General features: G+C 36.6%; 1 protein-coding gene across 3 annotated transcripts in view; it reads right to left on the reverse strand.

Annotated features, from left to right (window-relative positions):
* Window positions 1–3,185: 3,185 nt before the first annotated feature.
* Window positions 3,186–24,757, reverse strand: part of scara5 (scavenger receptor class A, member 5 (putative)) — a 179,000-nt gene continuing 157,428 nt past the window's right edge. For all 3 annotated transcript variants that reach the window (XM_026195066.1, XM_026195068.1, XM_026195065.1), the window contains 5 exons: window positions 22,467–22,547; window positions 21,231–21,338; window positions 10,218–10,283; window positions 7,811–7,999; window positions 3,186–4,543 (listed from right to left, as the gene is read on the reverse strand). In XM_026195066.1, the coding sequence (XP_026050851.1) occupies window positions 4,410–4,543; window positions 7,811–7,999; window positions 10,218–10,283; window positions 21,231–21,338; window positions 22,467–22,547 (578 nt within the window). In that variant the 3' untranslated portion in view covers window positions 3,186–4,409. The remainder of the gene's footprint in view (window positions 4,544–7,810; window positions 8,000–10,217; window positions 10,284–21,230; window positions 21,339–22,466; window positions 22,548–24,757) is intronic.

Here is a 24,757-nt window from a genome sequence, read left to right on the forward strand (position 1 = left end):
TTTGACTAAGATCTGAGAATCCAAAATCTAAATGCTATTTGTTAGAATTCCCGGTCTAGGGTAGAAGAGGTATGCTGGATCCTATACACTACTATAGTGTCCGCCCAACAATCTGTATTTCTGTCAGAATGTAGGTCTTATCAAAGCATAGAGACTGCACTTATCAGAGTTAAAAATTATTTGCTTGGATCATGTGTCCAGGACTGGATTTCTCTTCTATTGCTATTAGCTTTTTAAGGCTTTTGATACGATAGAACATAAGCTTGAGAATTGTGTTGCGATTACATTACCAGTTTGTTTGTGATTGGCCAACAAAGTTAAATCTTTTTTATTTTTCTTATTATTCTTATTTTTCTTACTCAAATTATTCTTATTGTATTTTTCTAGTGCTCAAATAAATCACTTATATGATGTCTAAGTTTCTGTCTAGCGTTTTATAATTGAATTTCATGATATCTTATTCAGATTTGAATTTGATTGATTTCCAGGACTAATTTCATGTATTTTATTTAAAAAAAAAAAAAACAAACAAAAAAAAAACATTTAAGTGTGGTAAAAAAAAAATGCAATGCACTTCAGTGTCTAAAACCTTTAATATTTTTGAGCATTATCAAATCTGGTTGATAAAAAGTAAAGCCCATAGTGTCTTCTTTCCAAAGACACCACAATTATGTTTGTAACACACTGAAGTAGGAAATTGTTGCAATTATAAGTTAGGTAGAGCACTTTCAGCTGTGAGTCCCATAATGTGGGGTGCTGGCTAAGAAAATAAGGTACAGAATAAGGGACGATCCAAATATTTGTAATGTGCAATAATATAGGCCTGCATCTGCCTGCAGTTAAAAAGTTATCATATTTGTTTTGCTTCACCCATTTATGTTTTACAATGTATTACAATTATTCTAAAAAAAAAAGAATGATAATGGTAATAATAATATTGTCATTAAAAAAAATAAAATAAAATTAATCGGCCTGAGTAAATTTTACCATAATATGAGTAATATTATTTTAACCATATAGCCTGTGAATAAATAAAAAGCATACTTTTCAATGAAAGAACTCTTAGAGAGTGTCGACTGCTCCTGGTGTTTGGATTTGTACTTCAATAAAATGACATCCAAGTTTAAGGATAGCCTACACTTGTGTTTTCTTTACTCTCTATTTAACAGAATTAATTCCTTTAGGTGTACTGAATGTTTTCCTGACTTGCTAAATGTTGGGCTCATGTTATATTCAGCTCAAACTGATTTTGTAAAATCAAAACTTGCGGATGGTGAAGCTGCATCAGTTAGTGCGAGTCACGCTCGCTGTGAAGCGGGAGCAGCTGGCAGAGGATTCCGCCTGCTCTTAAAGACTTCCTCAAATGCCTATGTTCACAAATAACAATGATTTTCACAAAAATAATGATTAATTATCGGTTGATAATTTGTTTTTATTACGGTCTGGTGAAAAAAATGATATGGGCTCCAAGAATCAGTGTTCATCGCTGCCAAAAAACAAACTGAATTCAGTTCAGCTGGAAGGGGTTGGGGTTTGGTACAGATCTGTATAGCTTTTGGGGGTTGAGATAAAGTTGTGAATTTCTTGCTCTTTCAAATGGATAGTGTCTTATGAGGGTTTCAAACTTGCACAACAGGTTTAGGACAAATGCCTAGTCATTTTGGTTTTAGGACAACTTTGAAAAAAGGTTTTGATCCACTTCAAATGCTGACTACTGTATAGTGCAATAAAGTTGATTAGTTAGCCTATTATACAGTAACTTAATTTCAGAGAAAGTTGCCTTAACTCAAAAATAAATAAATAAATGATGCAAACTGTTGCGTTAATTTTATTTGTTGTGTCCATACAATATTTTTAGAGTGTAAAATATAAATTCTCACAGAATGTATCTTATTCATCACCATTATTTTGAACCATCTCTTTATGTTTTTATAAATCCCAAAACAGAGTCTAGACATCAGTAAAGTATCTGTCTATTAACTGTTTTATAGGCTATTTTATATTTAGGAAATACACATGCGTTACAGACCTGCTAATATATTCTGTAGACTTTATGTGATTTATAATGCACAAGCTAGAAGCAACAATATCTGGAGTGAAGGGTTGGCCACTCTCAAAACATAAAATATACATTTTATTTCAATTTTAGCTTTTGTGTGTCAGAGGAAAAATCAGTGTTAAGGCATCTCTCCATTACGGACCATTTTGAAAGCAGAATTTATGCGAACATGTATAAAATACTTTAAAAACTTTAACAGAGATGTCTTGAGGGTATTTAATAGGTCTGCCCCCCACGTAAGATTAATTTGTCATTATTCAACAAATCGCAGGTTTAGATTAAATCTATAATCAAGCCTTAATATATTCCTCAAAATTTTAATTATTTATTAATAAAAAAAAAAAAACATTTTCTTGTCGGCTACAAGATTAAATTCACAGTGCTGCCTCTCATCTCCACAGTATATGTGCCTTTAGAGAGAAAAGCAACCTTCACAGATTACATAATTATTTCGTTTTGAATTGATTCATTTAAAAGCAGACAAAAGTAGCTTTATGTAGATATATTTCTCATGCACAAACACTTGAATATGAATATGAATAATAATTAACATTTGCATTACAAAGTAAATCATTTTTTTACATGCAATAATCAAAAATTACCAAAAAAGATTTGTAATGAAGATAAAATATGTAGACAAATAAGTATAAAGGCTGCGCATGCACTCGGCATCACACGCACCTCGCAATTCTTGCATTGTGGCATTTTAAGACATATGATACACACCAGCACTTAAATGTGGGCTGCAATTTATTAATTTATTTTTACTTTACTTAAATTATATAAAAACAAGTAAAGAAGGCACCTTTTAAAATCACTGAAGTTGTCAATTAATAAAGCTCTTTTTTACTTTGTGTGCATTTTGTTGATTATAATGAGAGAACTTGAGTTTAAACGTGAGGATGTTTTATCAATCAGTTCATTATTTAGAGTTTCAAGGATTTAGTTAAATCGTGCATGTTTAATTTATTTGTTTCTTGTTTTAATTAAGTCAAAACAATGAGAGCAAAATTATACAGTGCCTCATGATTTACGATTCATAATTCTTAATCAGTGTACAGACAAATATCTTTTCCCCAAAAAGTTAACTGTAAAAATAAAGAACAGGTAACGAATAACAAAATAGTGCGTGATAAAAATGCATTTTTTATTAAAGGAATTTTAAAATATAAATTAAAATACAGGACTAATATGTGAGAAAATTTACATTTTGCATATTCCATCAAACATTGGACGTCGGATAGACGTCGGATATATCAGGTCCATCGGTCCATGACCTTTTCTGAACATCTATTAGACGTCCAAACTAGATCCACTATATGGACGTCCAACCATGACCCAACTTGGACGTCATCTTGCCGTTCAACCATGAAAAAAACGTCACTCCGAAGGCACATTGCGCAGTGGGATAAATTCATGTAGTGTAGCTCACTAAAAAAGGCTACCACTTTTAATGCTCCGATGCAAAGTAAACCACCATTTCTTTAGGATAATATAAAACATAATTAATATTATGTAAATAATACTGCACACCTATCAAATGTGTCAAATCTATGTCTTGTTTTATAACTTGTGGTTAAAGTGTCCACTAGAAAATCCAAATTGGGCACATCAAGCCCATAGTCATCTGAAAGTTAAATATAATATATTTACAATTATTTGGTTAAAGATAATCACTATTTGATTACTGATATTTAGAATATATATTTTATTGAATCATTTGCATCATTCACATTGGATAATGCTATGCAACACTAAATTAAGTAAAAAATATTTACTGGTTAAAGGAGAACCAATACTGATATTTTAGTGTTATAATGAAGCAAATGAACAATTAATACTGACTGTAATTGGTCCTCACCATTAACCGAGGTATACAATTGCTGACCATGCCATGACATGTCTGTTTTGATCGATGTTTTAGGCACATTTGGAACTACTTACAATACTTACTGTTTTAAAAGTTAAAAGTTATAAAAAATATACTAGTGTGTGTCCTTAAATCTCTTTGGAAAGTTAAATGCATATATCTATACACAATATAAACTTCAACTAGGTTTTTGTTTAAAGATTAAAAAAAAAAATCTACGAAAAAGCAGCAGCATAGAGCACTCACGCACGCACGCACATGCAAACGCATGTGGGATATTCTTCCCCCATCTGATGGATATGGCTGAAGTATTTGGGTAGTAGTTCTTTGCAGGTAGGATTTGAGACTGTGGCTGATATGTTACTCTGCCACAGATTGATTCATAAGAAGGACACAGACACGGCTTCCTCAGGGCCTGCAAATAATTCACATTTACATCTTAACTGTCCATTTTACAGGATATTGAAGACTTGAAACAGGCTATATGTTACAGGTCACGCCTGCATCTTCTACGTGACCGCAGTTGGTTTTTCCCCATCCTGAGAATTTACACTTGTGAATAGCGTCTTCAGTACCAGCACAAGCAACATCATCCATCCAGATTAACCCAGTGCCTAAAAGAGAGAGAAAATTAATCTCATGCTTCTCATCAATATTTATGGTCAGTTTACCCTTCTCAAACCATCATGACTGTAAACTGTTAGAAATTGCTGTAAAAAACAGCCAAATTTTTACAGTAACATGCTGTTTGTCATTCAAAGAGTGCATTCTGGGTAATATTAGTCATTTTCAAGAAAGTAGCCTGCTGCTATTTATCGTTAATTAACAGTGTTCAAAGTCAACCCTCAGCGACTGTGTTTCTAATCACATCCTACACACTCATTCACTATTCCCTACATGAGTTTACTAATATAGTCCACCTGACAGAGAGAATGAACACTAATGAGTGAATTAACGAGCAGAATCACTGAAAAAAAAGAGAAACAAGACTTCAGCCACAGCCTTAGATGAAATCAACTGAAGATTTAAACAATCAACAAACAGCTTTACCAGCTTCACACATTACTAACCAGACTGACTTTATTTCTGTCAGATGTCTACAGAAGATCTTATTAAGAGTTACAACTATTTAGATGATGACATTTTATTGTTTCAATTGACATAACCATTGCAGAGATTAGTGTTTGCTTTAGTTGTGATCCTGTACCCGGATACATGAAATTCCTGAAGTGAGGGTTTTCCTGAGAGAGGAAAAATATCCCTAAGGTAAGGGATTTCATTAAGAGCGCTGCAAGAAAGCTCTTAACTGTCACCCTTACCTAAGTGTTTATACTAAGAGTTTCACAGTAGTTTCTGACAACATACGGCAAAGATCACTGCGGTTGCTATAGTTACTACCTCTAACAGTAAACAGAACATAACGAAGCACAAAGCCAAACCCTTGCTAAAATCACACTTGTATTATTATATTTGTGCTATGGAGAGTACAAACATAACAGAAAACAAACAAACGTAAACCAAACCGGACAGAGGACGGAAAGGCAGTTATTGTTTTCGTAAGCGGTTATAATAATAATACTTTTTCAGCCTTTCATCAATTAACACTAAATCAGCCATCGTATTTTGAGTTTAAGTTGATTTAAGGGAGCTGTTTTAGTCCCTTAAATTTATTAAGGTGAAATGGTCACTAAGGACTTTGTAGCAACGCTTAAGGGAACACTTAGATAATTAAGGGGAAAAACTTAATAACAGCCTTAAGTTCCTTAAGGAAACCCTCAGGGTTTTTTCTTGAAACCCAAGTTTCACTAAGGGTACCCTTAACCTTATATCTAAGGGATTTCTTAGCTTAAGGAGTTTCATGCAACCGGTCACTGACCCTTGACTTCTGAACATTAGTTTTTGTTTGATTGCTGTAAATCTGTCTTTAAGATTAATCTGTTATAGCAGAAGCGTTGTGGTTGTTTCTAATACCTATTATGTACAAGACTGATCTACAATGCTGCTGGATTCTTTCAGAGTCTATATGAGTGTACTAGATTTAATTCTCTGGTTATTTACAGTGTAAGATTAATCAGTGATGTGGTAACCAGAACATAAACTTAGTTATTAGGTCTAAAACATTAACTACCATGTCATTAACACGCAAAGTGAAACATCAAAAATCAGCATATGAATCTCAAAAAGGGTGACAATCAAAAGCTTCATGACACAATGCATGCTGGGTACCAGCATACGACAAAACTTATAAACTTAAAACTTAAGTATATGGAATAAATTAAGACGCTGAATTGTCCACTTATTTTCTTGAATTCTTAATCTGTGCTTACATTTTTGCTTTTGTCTTGAGTTTCATAAGAATGTTTGTGATGTTCAGAACTGATCTGTTTATTTGTGTATTGTCACAATTGTTGCAATTTAGACAGACACCTCAAGAAGCAGTGTATGATTCACAACAAAGATTTGTTTTAGGGAGTGATGTTTTTTAATGCATCTTTTGTAGTATGCATCCGTGTATCAGAAATTAGATGAATGTTCTTAGCAATCTATAAACAACAACACCATTTTTTTTTCGTTGACAAGTTTCAATAACACATTTTTACAACAGGCAAAAAATCTTCTTTAGACGTCTGATGGGAATAAAGACTGTCTGGTTAGTAATGTGAAGCTGATTTAGGAGTTGTTTAATCAGACCTTGAGAGATTTCATTTTTTCAAGACTGTGGCTGTAGTTAGTTGTAGTTGTGTTTCTCTTTCCTTCAGTGATTCTGCTTGTTAATAGCAGGTGTTCATCACTAATGCTCAATCATCAATTAATCACATTATTATCTCATTAACTTCACTGATTCAGTGTCACTCTAAGGGGGCTTTCACACTGGCAGTTTAGTGCAGAACAGGGCACAGTTCGGATGAAAAATTGCTAAGGTGAATGCTGTCATCGGACCCTGGTGCGCACAGGGGTACCGAACCCAACACTACCTGGAGAAGGGGGTCTGAGTTCGTTTGCTTCCTAACTGTTCAGGGAGTAAAGTATCCCGTGCATGCGTAACACTGTCAATATCATTATTTCCTCAACACACTCCTAAAAGTCAAAATTACATTTATTAAAATTAAATAATTAAAATAATTAAAGTCAATTACTATACTGTGCATAATAGCACCAAATTAACAAAAAAAAGTACAACTATGCTCAGTCGCGTTGTGTTCTCCATGCGTTTTCAGTGTGCGTTTGCGATGACGTAAGGTGACTGCAAACGCACCCGGGTTCGATACAACAATTGAGTGTGAAAGCAGACCAGCGCTGCGGGCGGATCCGGGAACAATCACGCTTGTGCTCGGACCGCAGCAAACGAGCCCAGTGTAAAAGCCCTCTAACACTCTGTAGTGTGCACACATTATAAGTGTTCATTTAAAAATGAGGATTTTGTTGTGGGTTTAACAGCAATAAAAACAGCAATATACTGTAAAACATAAGAGTCAGATCTGCCTATTGAAAAAAGTTAATTTGACTGAAATATTTGTGAAAAAACCATACAATGATAAGGAGAGTAAATACTGAACTCTTTTAGTGTAACGTAGTTTAATGTATTTTTGTGGTTCACCATTGTGCTGGAGATTAGAGTCTGTGCTTCAGTCAATGATGAGCCACACATGTATGAGTCCAGCCTGAATGTATCAGTAACCAACGGGCTTGCAGACCTCTAATTCACAAAGTGTCTACTTTCTCAGATACAGAAAGTTAAGAAGTCAAGCATGGCGATTTGTGCAAAATGACTAAAAATCCTTTTAGGGCACAGTACTATATAGTGCACTAAATGCAGTCACTCTTGGTTGCTTTGTAACTCTTTGCAAGCATGTCTGTAACTGCCTTGGAGTCACTCTGACCTTGTCCAAACCGGCCTGTTTTGTGGATTTCTTTGGCGCCACGGTAGCCCAGCATCCTGCACGCAACGTCTCCATCTTTCATGTCCCAGACATCATCACACACCGTCCCCCATCGAAGCTCATGGAACACCTCCACTCGACCCTCGTGAGGCCCAGAGCCGTTCACCAGCCTTACCAGAGTTTCTTCCACTGAAACACAAATTCATGTTAATCAGTTGGAATAATAGCATACAGAGAAATAATTAGTCATGGAAAAATAAATCCCATTTATATGAGCGTTAATTGACTTATTGTCACAGAAATTGTGGTGCAGATTATACTGTATATACGAACATACAAGAAATATATACATGTAAAATTCATAACAATAATAAAGCATAAAAGTATAGGTGGATTTAAAAAAATCTAGTATCTACATATACTGTAATTGTGAAAAGCTTTAAAAAGAACATTGCAGGATGGGATGGAGGACTAAGCATGATGTTTTGACATGTCAGTCTTTGTCAGCTCGGAGAGTCTCTGGGAACAAGGCCTGCAGCAATTCACTTAGTGTAGATCAGCACCTCAATCGATAATTAAATCCTCAACATCTGTTTCAACAACTGTATAATCAAAGTTTGTCAACAGTATGTCAAAATTAAGGATATGCACATAAGAACAAGTGATTATAACTACATACTTTGAGAAAATACACACATATACTGGTGTGCACTAGAGCCTTTAATTATCGTTCTGCATTAATGAGCTGCTTACTGACACACACACATATCGGAAATTGCACAGCTCATACATCCAGGAGAAAATAAACGTGTCAATGCTGCCCCATGACTTTTATTAAATACAGTTTAAATACCGAATCGCTACATTATATTTTCCAGCGACGAGAGGATACAATAGCTGTTTTTAAGTAAAGTCACTCTAAAAAGTGACACACAACTAATAACTAATTCATTCTAAAAGAATACACGCAACTTCCATCTCTCTCTCTCTCTCTCTCTCTCTCTCTCTCTCTCACTCTCGGATAGGCAATATTTGAGAAAATGGTTTAGCTATTTCTAATTATTGGGGGGATTAGCCCCCATCAATGTCTACGGCAGTTATCGCCTTGATCAGACATGTGCTGTGGCACTATCAAGCAGTCTGTAATGATATGACATTAGCAAATATTAGTGATTTTTTGCAAACATTTCTTCGAGTAACATGACCGTTAATATGAACTAAGGGCTAAGGGGTATAACTGGGATCGGGCCTAAATGTCTGTTTACACCACATCAGCTAAATGTCATCAATCACAAAGCAATGACAGGATTTTCTGCTGAGGTATGACTGTGTGCAATTCATGTGGTTGAGCAAAATCGGAGTGACTCTTAAGACCTGTCCACACCACAGCTATAATGATAAAGACACAGAGAAACTATATCGTTGGAATTATGAAGGATACAAACATTGGCAGCCAATCAGAATCCACCCTGCTATAATGAGCAGATGAGCGTGCGCCTATTGCCCTCTGGTGTGGACACTAATAACGTTATCTTTATAGTTATGGTTCTTGGTGTGAATGGGGCTTAAGTTTAATAACCATAGATATGGTAAACCTAGATAAACCTATATTCCAAATCCCCATGGATTAAACCCATGGTTAATCCATGGCAAATTACCATCCTACAAATTGACTTCATGATTTACTAACTCCTAATGAATGTTGTTCAGTTGCTTTGACGCAATGTATTTTGTTTAAAACGCTATATAAATAAAGGTGACTTGACTTGAGAATAAGAGTGTTTGAAATAAATCGTTCTGTGAGATGATGTGGGTTCTCACACAGAATAAGTCACACAACGTTTTATAGTAATCTAAGCAGTGATAAAGACATTATTAATGCATTATGTAAACATTTCATTATAATGTAAACATTATAATAAGACGAACTCAGATAAACCATAAAGTGTTGAATTTGTGTGTTTATTAGTCACGTTGACTCAATGAAAGCGGTTATATCTTCTGTTTGTTCAGCTGCTCTAGTTCTTCTGTGGGGTGCACTTGGAGTTTCTCTGGCCTTCGGATGGAGATCACAGCTTCACTGACAGCCACAGCTTCAGTCTAATTATCCATTTTGATTTATCATGCAGACCTAATATAAAGTGATCTCGAGTCTCCTCAGAAAACCTGGATTAAATTGCTCAATTCATATGATTTTTTAATAATCTCATTATGAACTTTTGAAGAATCAATGAATTGAAAATGGTCATTGTTACTTCTGTTTTTCTTTTGAACAAAATTCTTCACAAAAATTCTTACATGTTATATGTTATAATGTAGCGATTTATAATGTTAACAGAGAAAACATATTAAATTAGCTAGCTGCATGTTCATTTATGTTTACTTTCTCCATGAATAAAATCTTCACCTGTTTTCCCTCCTTTGTCTCCACGCTCTCCTTTCTCTCCTTTCTGTCCTCTTTCTCCTTTCACACCTGCAGATGAAGCAGAGTCATGTTTACTGGCCAGCAAAATTCTTCACAATTTAGAAAATTATATAGTTTTGGAACAACATGAGGGTGAATAAATAATAATCTTTAAAAAAATGTAATGGGTCATGGGGAACCAAATCTTTCTCAAAGTTGTGATGAGCTGTAGAATGAACTTATAAGTCACAACTACCAGTTCTGCAATACAAACACAAATGTTATGTTTATATTATGCAATTTTTGCTTATTAGTATGTTTGAGTTGGATCATTAAGTGTCAACAGCAAAGACATTAAAAAATGGTAATTAAATAAATAAAGGATATTTGAGTTCTTTTTTTTTTAACGTTTAATTACTGCAGGTTTGCAATATATTCTGAGTTTGCATTTTACTGTTTTTATTCATTTAGAAGAAAACCAAATCTGTTTTTGTGCAGGTGAGATGAGTAAATGCATGCTGACATATAGTCTAGAACTACAGTGAGATCACGTTCACACAGTGCACACAACCCCTCTGCACCAACTCCTGATTTCTCTAAACATGGGACAGGAGAGCTGTCAATCAATAAATGGAAAACAAAGGAACAGCTGTTACTTATTTGAAGAAGTAACTCAGATAAAAACTCTAAATTCACTATTTACATCATGTTTACACGAGCATGGAGATCTCAGTGAGCTCTGAAAGAAAATTGATTTTGAGATTGAGAGTTGAGCAAGTTCTGACAAAGTTAACCACATCTGATTAGCATTTGCATTCATGAACTCAACAGACATTATGATTGACTACAATACTCAACCACTGCAAAAACATGGTGTTAATTGAAACCTGTGATATTCCTCTGAGCATGGAGTTGTTACTCTGTAGCCTACTATAGATGATGGCTGCTATTATCACATTTCTATAAGTTCAGTAATTACTTGGTAACAAATAAGAAATACATCCCTCATAAAACTGGTTCTGAAACACACAAAAATAATCTAGAAACTTTCCTAAATTAAGTTTAAGTCTTATAATGAGGTGCCAATATGGCAGTGTGCACATGCTACTCGAGTTTGATTCCCTTCATCACTCCTATGTCTCCCTCTCTGCCTAATGCTTTCCTCTCTCATCTGTACTTAATAAAAGTATACAAACTCCACAAATATAATCTAATATTACACTGGACTTAATTCAGTTTAATAATTATTTTCAATTTGGTGACAAATTAAAATTAAAACTGAATCTGAAAGTGATTCAAAAAGATGAATACTATATATTTCAGTCGTTCTCGACCACAGAGCTCACTCTGCTGGGCTGTGCTAAGCAGCAGCATGTTTGGCCAAATCACACTGATCTTTCCCAGCTGTTTGTCTCACACTGTGAAAACATGACTCATCTATTTCGATTATTGGCGATTCTATTGTACGGAACGTGAATATAGAGACACCAGCCACCATAGTCAAATGTTTACCGGGAGCCAGAGCGCCTGACATCTTGGCAAATTTAAAAGTGCTGGCTAATGCTAAACGTAAATACAGTAAGATTGTTATTCATGCCGGCGCTAATGATGTTCGACTTCGCCAGTCGGAGATCACTAAAAATAACTTTAAAGAGGTGTGTGAACTTGCAAGCACGATGTCAGACACTGTAATATGCTCTGGTCCCCTCCCTGCTTACCGTGGTGACGAGATGCATAGCAGATTGTCATCACTCAATGGCTGGATGTCTAAGTGGTGCCCACAGAATAACATAGGTTATATAGACAATTGGACGAGCTTTTGGGGCAGACCTGACCTGTTTAAAAGAGATGGTCTTCATCCCTCCTGGGGTGGCGCCACTCTTCTGTCTAGAAATATGGCAAATAGTCTTAGTGTTTATACTTGACTAACTGGGGCCCAGGTCAGGAAGCAGACAGACTGGCTAAACCGACCGTCTGCTAGCTGCCTCCCGTCACAGAGGTCAGTTAATTCTCAGCACATAGAGACTCTTTCACCTAGATATCACACTATAGAGACTGTGTCTGTTCCACGAACTAGAAAATACAAAAAACGTCCAAACCAAGTTAAGGTTAACAATTTAATTGAGGTTCAACAAATAAAAAACAAATGCAATATGGATAAACAAATGATAAAGATTGGCTTATTGAATATCAGATCCATTTCTACGAAAACACTTTTTGTAAATAATATTATAACTGATCATAATATAGATGTGCTCTGCCTGACAGAAACCTGGCTAAAACCTGATGATTACATTATTTTAAATGAGTCCACCCCCCAAGATTATTGTTATAAACACGAGCCGCGTCTAAAAGGCAAAGGGGGAGGTGTTGCTTCAATTTATAATAACGTTTTCAGGATTTCTCAGAGGGCAGGCTTCAAGTATAACTCATTTGAAGTAATGGTGCTTCATATAACATTATCCAGAGAAACCAATGTTAATGATAAATCCCCTGTGATGTTTGTACTGGCTACTGTATACAGGCCACCAGGGCACCATACAGACTTTATTAAAGAGTTTGGTGATTTTACATCCGAGTTAGTTCTGTCTGCAGATAAAGTCTTAATAGTTGGTGATTTTAATATCCATGTTGATAATGAAAAAGATGTATTGGGATCAGCATTTATAGACATTCTGAACTCTATTGGTGTTAGACAACATGTTTCAGGACCTACTCATTGTCGAAATCATACTCTAGATTTAATACTGTCACATGGAATTGATGTTGATAGTGTTGAAATTATTCAACCAAGTGATGATATCTCAGATCATTATTTAGTTCTGTGCAAACTTCATATAGCCAAAATTGTAAATTCTACTTCTTGTTACAAGTATCGAAGAACCATCACTTCTACCACAAAAGACTGCTTTTTAAGTTATCTTCCTGATGTATCCGAATTCCTTAGCATATCCAAAACCTCAGAACAACTTGATGATGTAACAGAAACTATGGACTCTCTCTTTTCTAGCACTTTAAATACAGTTGCTCCTTTACGCTTAAGGAAGGTTAAGGAAAACAGTTTGACACCATGGTATAATGAGCATACTCGCACCCTAAAGAGAGCAGCCCGAAAAATGGAGCGCAGCTGGAGGAAAACAAAACTAGAGGTATTTCGTATTGCTTGGCGGGAAAGTAGCATATCCTACAGAAAAGCATTAAAAACTGCTAGATCTGATTACTTTTCTTCTCTTATAGAAGAAAACAAACATAACCCCAGGTATTTATTCAATACAGTGGCTAAATTAACGAAAAATAAAGCCTCAACAAGTGTTGACATTTCCCAACACCACAGCAGTAATGACTTTATGAACTACTTTACTTCTAAAATCGATACTATTAGAGATAAAATTGCAACCATTCAGCCGTCAGCTACAGTTTGGCATCAGACAGTGCACTATAGACCCCCTGAGGAACAGTTCCACTCATTCTCTACTATAGGAGAGGAAGAATTTTATAAACTTGTTAAATCATCTAAACTTACAACATGTATGTTAGACCCTATACCATCTAAGCTCTTAAAAGAGGTGCTTCCAGAAGTCATAGGTCCTCTTCTGACTATTATTAATTCTTCATTGTTATTAGGACATGTCCCCAAAACCTTCAAACTGGCTGTTATTAAGCCTCTCATAAAAAAGCCACAACTTGACCCCAGAGAACTAGTTAATTATAGACCAATCTCGAATCTCCCTTTTCTGTCCAAGATACTAGAAAAGGTGGTATCCTCACAATTATATTCCTTCTTAGAGAAAAATGGTATATGTGAGGATTTCCAGTCAGGATTTAGACCGTATCATAGTACTGAAACTGCTCTCCTTAGAGTTACAAATGATCTGCTCTTATCATCTGATCGTGGGTGTATCTCTCTATTAGTTTTATTGGATCTTAGTGCTGCGTTTGACACAATTGACCACAACATTCTTTTGCATAGACTTGAACACTTTGTTGGCATCAGTGGAAGTGCATTAGCATGGTTTAAATCGTACTTATATGACCTCCATCAGTTCGTAGCAGTGAATGAAGATGTATCATATCGATCAGAATCAGAATCAGAATCAGAATGAGCTTTATTGCCAGGTATATTTACACATACGAGGAATTTGTTTTCGTGACAGAAGCTCCGCAGTACAACAGAATGACAGCGACAGAACATAAAACACATAATAAAAGAATAAAAAATACAAATATGTAGAAAGTGAATGACAATATACAAATGACAATTGTAGGCAGGTATATTACAAAGTGAAGTTATGTATGTACATATATATTGTGTGCAAAATTTAAGTGTATACTAAGTATGTGTGTCAGATAAATAAAGTGTGTGTATATAAATATAAAGTGTAATGTGTTCGCCATTATTATCAGCTGTTCATAAGATGGATTGCCTGAGGGAAGAAACTGGTCCTGTGTCTGGTCGTTCTAGTGCTCAGTGCTCTGTAGCGTCGACCAGATGGCAACAGTTCAAAGAGGGAGTGTGCTGGATGTAAGGGGTCCAGAGTGATTTTGACAGCCCTTTTTCTCACTCTGGATAAGTACAGTTCTTGAATAGAAGGGAGGGTTGTACCAATGATTCGCTCAGCAGTCCGGACTACTCTCTGTAGTCTTCTGAGGTCAGATTTAGAAGCTGAGCTGAACCAGACAGTTACTGAAGTGCAGAGGATGGATTCAATGATGGTGGAGTAGAACTGTTTCAGCAGCTCCTGTGGCAGGTTAAACTTCCTCAGCTGGCGGAGAAAGTACAACCTCTGCTGGGCCTTTTTTACGATGGAGTCAATGTGAATGTCCCACTTCAGGTCCTGAGAGATGGTGGTTCCCAGGAACCTGAATGACTCCACTGCAGTCACAGTGCTGTTCATGATGGTGAGTGGGGGGAGTGCAGGGGGGTCTCTCCTGAAGTCCACGATCATCTCCACTGTTTTGAGGGTGTTAAGCTCCAGGTTGTTGAGACTGCACCAGACAGCCAGCTCTTTTACCTCCTGTCTGTAAGCAGACTCGTCACCGTCCTGAATGAGGCCGATGAGTGTGGTGTCATCTGCAAACTTCAGGAGCTTGACAGAGGGGTCCTTAGATGTGCAATCGTTGGTGTAGAGGGAGAAGAGCAGTGGGGAGAGAACACAGCCCTGGGGAGCTCCGGTGCTGATTGTACGGGTGCTGGATGTGTATTTTCCCAACCTCACTAGCTGCTGCCTGTCTGTCAGGAAGCTGTTGATCCACTGACAGATGGAGGTGGGCACGGAGAGCTGATTTAGTTTGGGCAGGAGGAGGTTTGGGATGATCGTGTTGAAGGCCGAGCTGAAGTCCACAAACAGGATCCTCACATAGTCTGTCTAGGTGTTGCAGAACATAATGCAGTCCAATGTTTACTGCATCGTCCACAGACCTGTTTGCTCTGTAGGCAAACTGAAGAGGATCCAGCAAGGGCCCAGTGATGTCCTTCAGGTGGGCCAGCACCAGTTTTTCAAATGACTTCATGACTACAGACGTTAGAGCCACAGGCCTGTAGTCATTTAGTCCTGTAATTTTGGGTTTCTTAGGGATGGGGATGATGGTGGAACGTTTGAGGCATGAAGGGACTTCGCACAGCTCCAGCGATCTGTTGAAGATCTGTGTGAAGATGGGGGCCAGCTGGTCAGCACAGGATTTCAGACAGGCTGGTGTAACACAATCTGGGCCTGGTGCTTTTTTCCTTTTCTGCTTCCGGAAGACCTGGCGCACCGCATCCTCGCTGATCTGAATTGCAGGTGTGGGTGAGAGGGGGGATGCAGGAGGTGAGAATGGTGAGAGTGCTTGATTGGAGAGGTGTTCAGGATGGGTTGCATGAGCTGTTAATGGTGTGAACGGTAGTTTGGAGAGGCATTCAGGGCTGGTTGCAGGAGTTGTGAAGGGTGTGAATGGTTGTGTGGGGAGGCGTTCAGGGCAGGTGATGGGTGTTCTTTCAAACCTGCAGTAAAACTCGTTCAGATCGTCTGCCAGTCGTTGATTCTCTACGGTGCTGGGGGGTGGTGTCTTGTAATTGGTGATGTTCTTTAGACTTTTCCACACTGATGCGGAGTCGTTGGAAGTGAACTGAGTCCTTAACTTTGATCTCCTTTTCCAATGTGTATTTAGCCTGTTTATACAAGACATTGTCCCCCTTCACGTAAGCATCTTCTTTGGCCTGACGGAGCTGTCTGAGTTTTGCAGTGAACCACGGTTTGTCATTATTGTAAATTAGTTGAGTCTTTGTAGGAATACACATATCCTCACAGAAACTGATATATGATGTTACGGTCTCTGTGAGTTCATCCAGATCGGTGGCAGCAGCTTCAAAAACACTCCAATCAGTGAGGTCAAAACAAGATTGTAAATCCTGCTCTGCTTCATTAGTCCATCTTTTTACAGTCCTTGATACAGGTTTAGCTGATTTTAGTTTCTGCCTGTAGGACGGTATAAGATGAACCAGAAGGTGATCAGAACGTCCCAAAGCTGCTCGTGGAACAGAGTGAAATGCATCCTTTATTGTGGTGTAACAGTGATCCAATATATTACTGTCTCTTGTGGGACATGTAACATGCTGTCTGTATTTTGGCAGTTCACGGGACAGATTGGCTTTATTAAAGTCCCCGAGAATGATTAAAACAGTCCGGGTGTTGTTGTTCTGTCTCTGTGATCTGATCAGCAAGTTTCTGTAAAGCTGAGCTCACATGCGCTTGGGGATGGATGTAAACACTGACCAGAATGAACGAGTGAAACTCCCGCGGCGAATAGAACGGCTTGCAGTTAATGAAGTGTGTTTCGAGATTTGAGCAGCACGTCTTCTTTAACACAGTTACATCTGTACACCACCGTTCATTGATGTAAAAGCATGTCCCGCCGCCGCGCGATTTTCCAGTGGATTCTGATTCGCGATCCGCTCTAAACAGCTGAAAGCCCGGCAGATGGAGCGCGCTGTCCGGTATGGTGTCATTCAGCCAGGTTTCCGTGAAACACAGAGCAGCAGAGTGTGTGAAATCCTTATTAGTCCGAGAAAGCAGAAGGAGTTCGTCCGTTTTGTTGGGTAGAGAGCGGAGATTTGCCAGATGGATGCTAGGCAACGGCGTTCGAAATCCGCGCTTCCTGAGTCTGACGAGCGCTCCCGCTCGCTTCCCCCGTCTGCGCGTCCTGAAGCGCTTGATCAGCGCCGCCGCTCCTCCGATAACAACGTTCAGTAAAACGTCTGAATAATTGAAATCCGGAAAAACATCTTGTGGTGCGTTCTGCCGAATGTTCAGCAGTTCTTCCCTGGTGAAACTGATGGCAGGAATATAACTAAAGACAGGACAAACTAACAAAAACACAAAAACATATGCGGAGCTCGTCACGGAGGCAGCCATCCTGTATCGGCGCCAGCGATACAGTATGGAGTACCTCAAGGCTCAGTTCTAGGGCCGCTACTCTTCACGCTTTATATGTTGAATATACATATACATATACTTTATATGAAACACTTCACATAATACCGTACTTTCTACATCATTAGAAGAATGGCATCTACGCTAATATTTGTCTGTTTCTCTCTTGTTCCGAGGTCACCGTGGCCACCAGATCCAGTCTGTGTCCAGATCAGAGGGTCACTGCAGTCGCCCGGATCCAGTACGTATCCAGACCAGATGGTGGATCAGCACCTAGAAAGGACCTCTACATCCCTGAAAGACAGCGGAGACCAGGACAACTAGAGCCCAGATACAGATCCCCTGTAAAGACCTTGTCTCAGAGGAGCACCAGGACAAGACCACAGGAAACAGATGATTCTTCTGCATAATCTGACTTTGCTGCAGTCTGGAATTGAACTACTGGTTTCGTCTGGTCAGAGGAGAACTGGCCTCCCAACTGAGCCTGGTTTCTCCCAAGGTTTTTTTCTCCATTCCGTCACCGATGGAGTTTCGGTTCCTTGCCGCTGTCGCCTCTGGCTTGCTTAGTTGGGGTCACTTCATCTACAGCGATATCGTTGACTTGATTGCAAATTAAAACAGACACTATTTCAACTGAACAGAGATGACATAACTGAATTCAATGATGAACTGCCTTTAACTATCATTTTGCATTATTGAGACACTGTTTTCCAAATGAATGTTGTTCAGTGCTTTGGCGCAATGTATTTTGTTTAAAGCACTATATAAATAAAGGTGATTGATTGATTGATTGATATGCTTATAATATAGATAATAGGCCTTGTGTTCAGTAAACAAAAAATATTGTGTTCTAATATTTTTTAGGTTAACATAACTATTTATGTTGAGACAACTTGTGATATTTAGTTATTAAGTTGGGTGGACTTTATTCACCGTTTGTTAAGGTTACTCAAAAAAGCACTTTCAATAAGTTGCCTTATTTTTTTAAGTTGACGAAACTTTTTTTTTTTTTTTTTTTTTTTTTTACAGTGTATTATTCTAAAGAAATGTGTATATATATATATATATATATATATATATATATATATATATATATATATATATATATATATATATATATATATATAAAATATTATGATATTGAAAAAAAGTGGTAGCCTATTTTAGTAAGCTAGGCTACATGGATTTATATGCAAAATGTCAATATTCTCAGATATTAGGCCTATATTTTAATTTATATTTAAAAATTCCTTCAATAAAACAACATGCAATTATTATTCACATGATACAATTTGTGAATAAAAAAGGTTTATTAAATGGTGTTAATATGATAGAAACTGTATTTAGTGTGATCTCAGTTTAATAAAAACAATGTAGGTCTACTTAAGATCTATTCAATGTAATGATTTAATGTCCACTGTTATTCAAACAACAAATTATATAGAAAAAGCGTGCAAAGAACACAACACATTTTTTGAAACTCCAAATATCAGTTAAACCATTGCGTTGCAAAATTATTCACTAATTATTCAGATTGGGATGCCAGAGCGGGTTTGCAGGATGTTTTTATCCCCATCGGGGATAAAATAATTCAGCAGAGCCAGGGTGCCTAGACCCACCCACCGGCAAATCACTCCACGATTATTCATATTCAAATGTTTGTGCGAAAATCATTAATTGGCATGCATGACATAGAGGCGCCCTCTTGATCACTTTAATTTTTTCCTGATAATAAAATAACTTAAAGTTGGGGTGTCTCACATACATGAGGAATATATCTACAGAAAGCTTGAAATGTCTACTTTAAAATGAATCAACTCAAAACGAAAGCATTATGTAATTTGTGAAGGTTGCATTTCTGTGAAGCACTGTGAATTTCATCTTGCATCCGACAAGAAAACATTTGTTTATTAATAAATAATTAAAATGTCTCCTTTTTCACAATTATTAGGCTACTTCTGCTTGTGCTTTGTGGTGCGAAGCGAACAGTAAAATTCATGAAAAACTTTTTAAAATGTTATTTTTTTTAGGTACATATAGCTTGTTTTCTGTGTGGGTGGTTAAACACTGTGTGCTTCACGTGAAACATTATAATATCTTTAGTGCACTCAGCACATGGACGTGGTCGCATTAGATATAATGAAAGCATGAAATAATGAAGACATGAAAGACTGGACATTACGTTGTTTTCATATGGTTTCAATAAAAGTAGACCCTTTACAGATTCCATTGGTGTATTGCTCTTCTCTGTATCAAAACTAAAAGTGTAATTTAAGTTATTTTAGGTGTTATCAGGAGAAGATGCCACAAAACGCTTATCCGCGTTTGTCGACTCCAGAGGGTTAATCACAAAAAGCAATTTTTTTTTTTTTTTTTTTTTTTTTATAATCTAGAGCAGTAACTAATGATTATTTTGGTAATCATGTTATCTACTGATTATTCTGATAGTGAAGTTATCTGATATATTTAGCATAAAAATAGACCTCAGTGAAAACCGTCTTAGGTACGAGTGCATATGTATATATTAAACTGATGATGAGATGATAATTTGTTCAAATATAGTATCAAAACCAAGTAAACACATTTATTAAACTACACTATTAAAATACATAATGTAATATAGATACATAATATGAAAATAACCCACTTAAGTACATTATGTATTATAACAAATACCTGCAGAGGTTGCCAAAAGCCCGGTGATGTTTCACTTTACAGCGTGACTCAACAACGATTAAATCCATTTCATTTTGATATTTGGCCACATGCAAACTCAGAAACTTTTTATTTTGAAATCAGAATGTACAACAAATATAGAAATATGTTTATGTGTTCTCCTGTGTTGACAGGTTTGTAAAGGATTTACGTTACACATATAGTGAGTAATAACATGCACTGTTTTCCAGCAACCCAAACTCACAGTATATGCAGAGGAAGCGTTTATGTCCCGAGCGGCTGAGTTTTAGACTCCACACTTGTAAATGATAACAGCACAACCCAAAGTCCATCAGACTTTACATGCTTACCCAAATGCACATGATTGGAAACCCAAACAAACAGCAAATGCACCAAAAAGCGAGCGATATAATGCAAGCAGTATCAAAGGTTTTACCACAAAATCAATTTTATACTGTTATCGTGAGACCGCTTTTCACCTCGAGGAGTAATATCAATATATCTCGTGCACTGCCGAAAGCCAGGCAAAATGCCTCTGTTTTTTCCTACCTCAAACAATGAGAGAGAGTGAAAAGATTAAAGGCCCTGAGATACTTCAAGTGAAATCGAAGAACAAACTCCTATGACATCAAACCAAATCAGGGGTTACACTTTATTTTGATAGTCAAATTTATACATTCTACAAAACTATAAGTAACTTTGTAACTACTCTGTAAAAAATTATTCACTTTATTTAATCAATAAAATATTACTGATTACATTTAAGACATTAGAATAAATTAGAATAAATCAAATGAGATGAGTAAAATAACATGAAAAAAAAATTAAGTAAAATTTACACAAAAATATTGATTACATTTAAAACAAACAAACTAAAAAAGCACAATGCTAAAGAATACTGTGTTATGAATGCCAGGCCAGTAGGTCTAACCTTTGGGTCCTTCAGGCCCAGTATCTCCTTTTTCTCCATTGTGTCCATCTTGACCACTTTGTCCTGTCAGTCCCCGAGGACCTTGCATGCCCTTTTCTCCTGGCAAACCTGACAAAGACAAAAAAATCATGATATATACTCCCCAATGCTCTTAAAGAAGACATATAACTTTATTTGAGTCAAGATGAGCTGTTGTGCTGTGTGTATACATGTGAATGATCTTGTGGATGTGTGAATGTTCATGTTAAGCCTTATTCGGACAGTGAATGTTTCTCATGTGGACATCTGTAAAAATACATTTACATGCCACCTTGGTCATAGTTTATTCATAGTGGAGAAGCGAGTTATGTGATCCTATGAAACCGTGAATGCACTGCTCATGTGGGCATTCGCATAATTGTCTGCTGTAAATAAAAGGAATATTATTTCCAAAGGTATACTTATCCTTGTCTCAAATGTATTAAAATATGTATGCTTGTTATTCCAAGCATATTTCATAATATATAAACCTATTTATTATTTATTTGTTTAAAAGTAGGAGAATATACACACTAGAGTTGTATATGATTACACATAATATAGTTATTAACTTAACTGTATATAATACATATTTAAAAAATTGTATTGCATACCTGCTGCTGCCATTATAAAGTCTCATTTTAAGCATTTGCCTGCTTTTCTTCTCTTCCTGCTTCCTGTCACTGTGGTGAAGCAGTTCTGAAGTATTACTCTTGTAAAAATTTTCCATCATTTCAGAAATTAATACACATGCAAATTACAGCAAAGTACAACAGTTACTGTACGTTGCTCAACAGTGGTCAGGAAGGATTTAAACATTAACATTTTTAAAGGATTTCTTGTTTTAAAATAAGAGATGTGGATTCAGATGACAATAAAATCACCAACTACCCCCTGTGAATACTGAAAATTTAACTAAATTTATGCATTTAACCGACGATTTTATCCAAAGCGACTTACAGTAGTGCATTCAGGCTATCAATTTCTTCCTATCATGTGCTCCCAGGGAATCGAACCCCCAACCTTGCACTTCATATCGCAATGCGATACCAATTGAGCTACAGGAAAAAAAAAATTGAATTTGAAAATAACAATTACTGTCCGAATGTTGCTATAGACTGTGACTGAGCATAAGGCGAAGAGATATAACTGAAGGAGTAGCTATAATATCAGTGCTCAGTCAGTTGCTGGTGGTAATGTATTTTGGTTGTGCTAGACCTCTTATTCCTGTCAGACCAGGAAGTCCAGCTGGTCCTAGGGGCCCCACATCACCTTTCTCACCCTTTGGTCCTGCTGGCCCTGAAAAGCAGATAAACAACATTTAAAAATTGAACACAAAACTGAAAAAGTTTAATTACAGGCTCTTGATTCACCCAACAACAGACTTCTTTATTATCACCTAGACTAGCAGACTCTGTTCCTTTTGTTTAGTCTTATTTGTATAATCCCGGACACGTTTACACAGCTCTTTGGAGTGAGTGTGTGTGTGTGTGTGTGTGTGTGTGTGGAGTATCAATGGAAGGAGGTCTTCTGTGGAGACATTTGAATAAAATGACTTTTACTTAGATCTTTAAAAATGATGTGTTGTTTCTTTTTTTCATGCTATATTACTCTGTCCCATGATTATAAGTATTACATTCACAAGTTGATTTCCGCTGAACTGTTACTCTGTAATGCTTTCAAATGTTTGTTTGAGCATCACAAGCAGCTCGTCACAGCAACACTGACTCAACCAATTGATCTATCGGTAAGCCCCTGCTCTCGAACGGAGATGAGCCAATAATAGTCGAGTATCAGTTGCATGAGGAGGAACCCAGACATTTGTAGGTTTCAGCGCCATAGAGAGACATTGGTAAAAATTGGTATGATAGTGTTTATGCTAAAAATGTAAAAACTATGTCCCTGTGGTACTTGTAACATACTCTACATACTCTAAAAAAGCATGACCTTTTAACTTTTTATGAGTGAGGTTTACACAAAGACAATTTTGAGAGGATAAGCTCTACTTGGAACATGTCAATAATAACAGTAATTATAGCAATAATAATACAACTATAAATTATTACTTAAATTATTAATTTAAATGTTTTATTATTATTATTATTATTGAATTAGTGTTTTTTTTATTGTGTTTCTAGAAAACACATTGACTTGTCTTATGTCAGATTACAGTACAGATTGCATTACAATTGGTTTGTAAGAGGTTGTTTTATCCATTACTTTCACTGAGTTTTGTTGCATGTACATCACTCCAACCTGCAGTTACCGCAAACTATCTCTAACATCTCATGTTCAAGAACTGGCACCTGGCCAGTATGACATCATCACTCATTCTCAACATCAAAATTAGCACATAAGACTAAAACATGTCTGAACATTACAAACAAAGTTAGTAAAACCTGCAACCCCCCCCCCCCCCCCAAAAAAAAAACCAATCACAAAACCAGAAAGTAAGACCGTGTAATTGATTTTTTTCCTTTACAATAACACAAACCAGCATGATTCCTAGAAACACACATGCATTAGCTATAGAATAAATTAAATACACATAAAAAAAATAAAATAATAATAATAATTCATACAATCTTAAATGTCATTGGACACTGGAAGTTCCACTCCTCGTATACTGAATATTACACACTGTTGAAGTCACACAGCAGACACTGATTGTGGAAGTTTAGAAGAGGATATTTTATGATAAATCCCTCGATTTCAACAGCAAAAAAATATCAAATCACACCGGTGAATCATCAGGGCAGTCAAGAAAGTATGTTAGAGAACACATATGCAGAGAAAGTTTCCCATACAATCAAACACTGCTGAACCACGATAGTGTGATGCATCCCTGCAGAAATTAACTTGCAAGTTGCATTTCCGTTGTTTCAACAGTATAGAACTGCTTGTTAATGACAGTTGTTTATTAATTCCCCACTGGTGGTAGAGTAATAATTTCTGTTAAATGTCTCAAAATCAAGTTAATGTGTTAATTATTATAGCTTATTTTCATTGGCCATCAAAAAGAGCCATTTCTTTTTATTTTTGAATCACTTTTACAGTACATGCACTATTTAACTGGCAGACACTTGTTTCCTGTATGTGCAGCTTTAACTCATGCTGCTGTAATTAACAAACATTCTCAACTGTGTATTGCGTAACTTTGAGCTGTTTCTTTCCCTTTTGTGTACTCATCAAAACATTGCATTACACACACACACAGGGAGCTCCATGGGTGTATTGGTTTTTAAACAGTATTATCTATCCCCTTTCCCTAACCATACACCTAAACCTAACCCTCACCAAAATTTTTCCTACAATAGAAATATAACGGCATTACTATACCTTCTGGGACATCTGGTCCTCATCCTGTAGTGAATACCAGGAATACACACACACAGACACATAAATACAGTACATACACTGTATAACCTGACAAGTCACTTAACGTAACCATTTGAGTAAAAACACTGCCTTGGCTTAAACCATGTAAGTTTTAAAACGTTGCAATTAAT

This window comes from Carassius auratus, chromosome 20 (assembly GCF_003368295.1).
Source record: "Carassius auratus strain Wakin chromosome 20, ASM336829v1, whole genome shotgun sequence".
Lineage (NCBI taxonomy): Eukaryota > Metazoa > Chordata > Actinopteri > Cypriniformes > Cyprinidae > Carassius > Carassius auratus.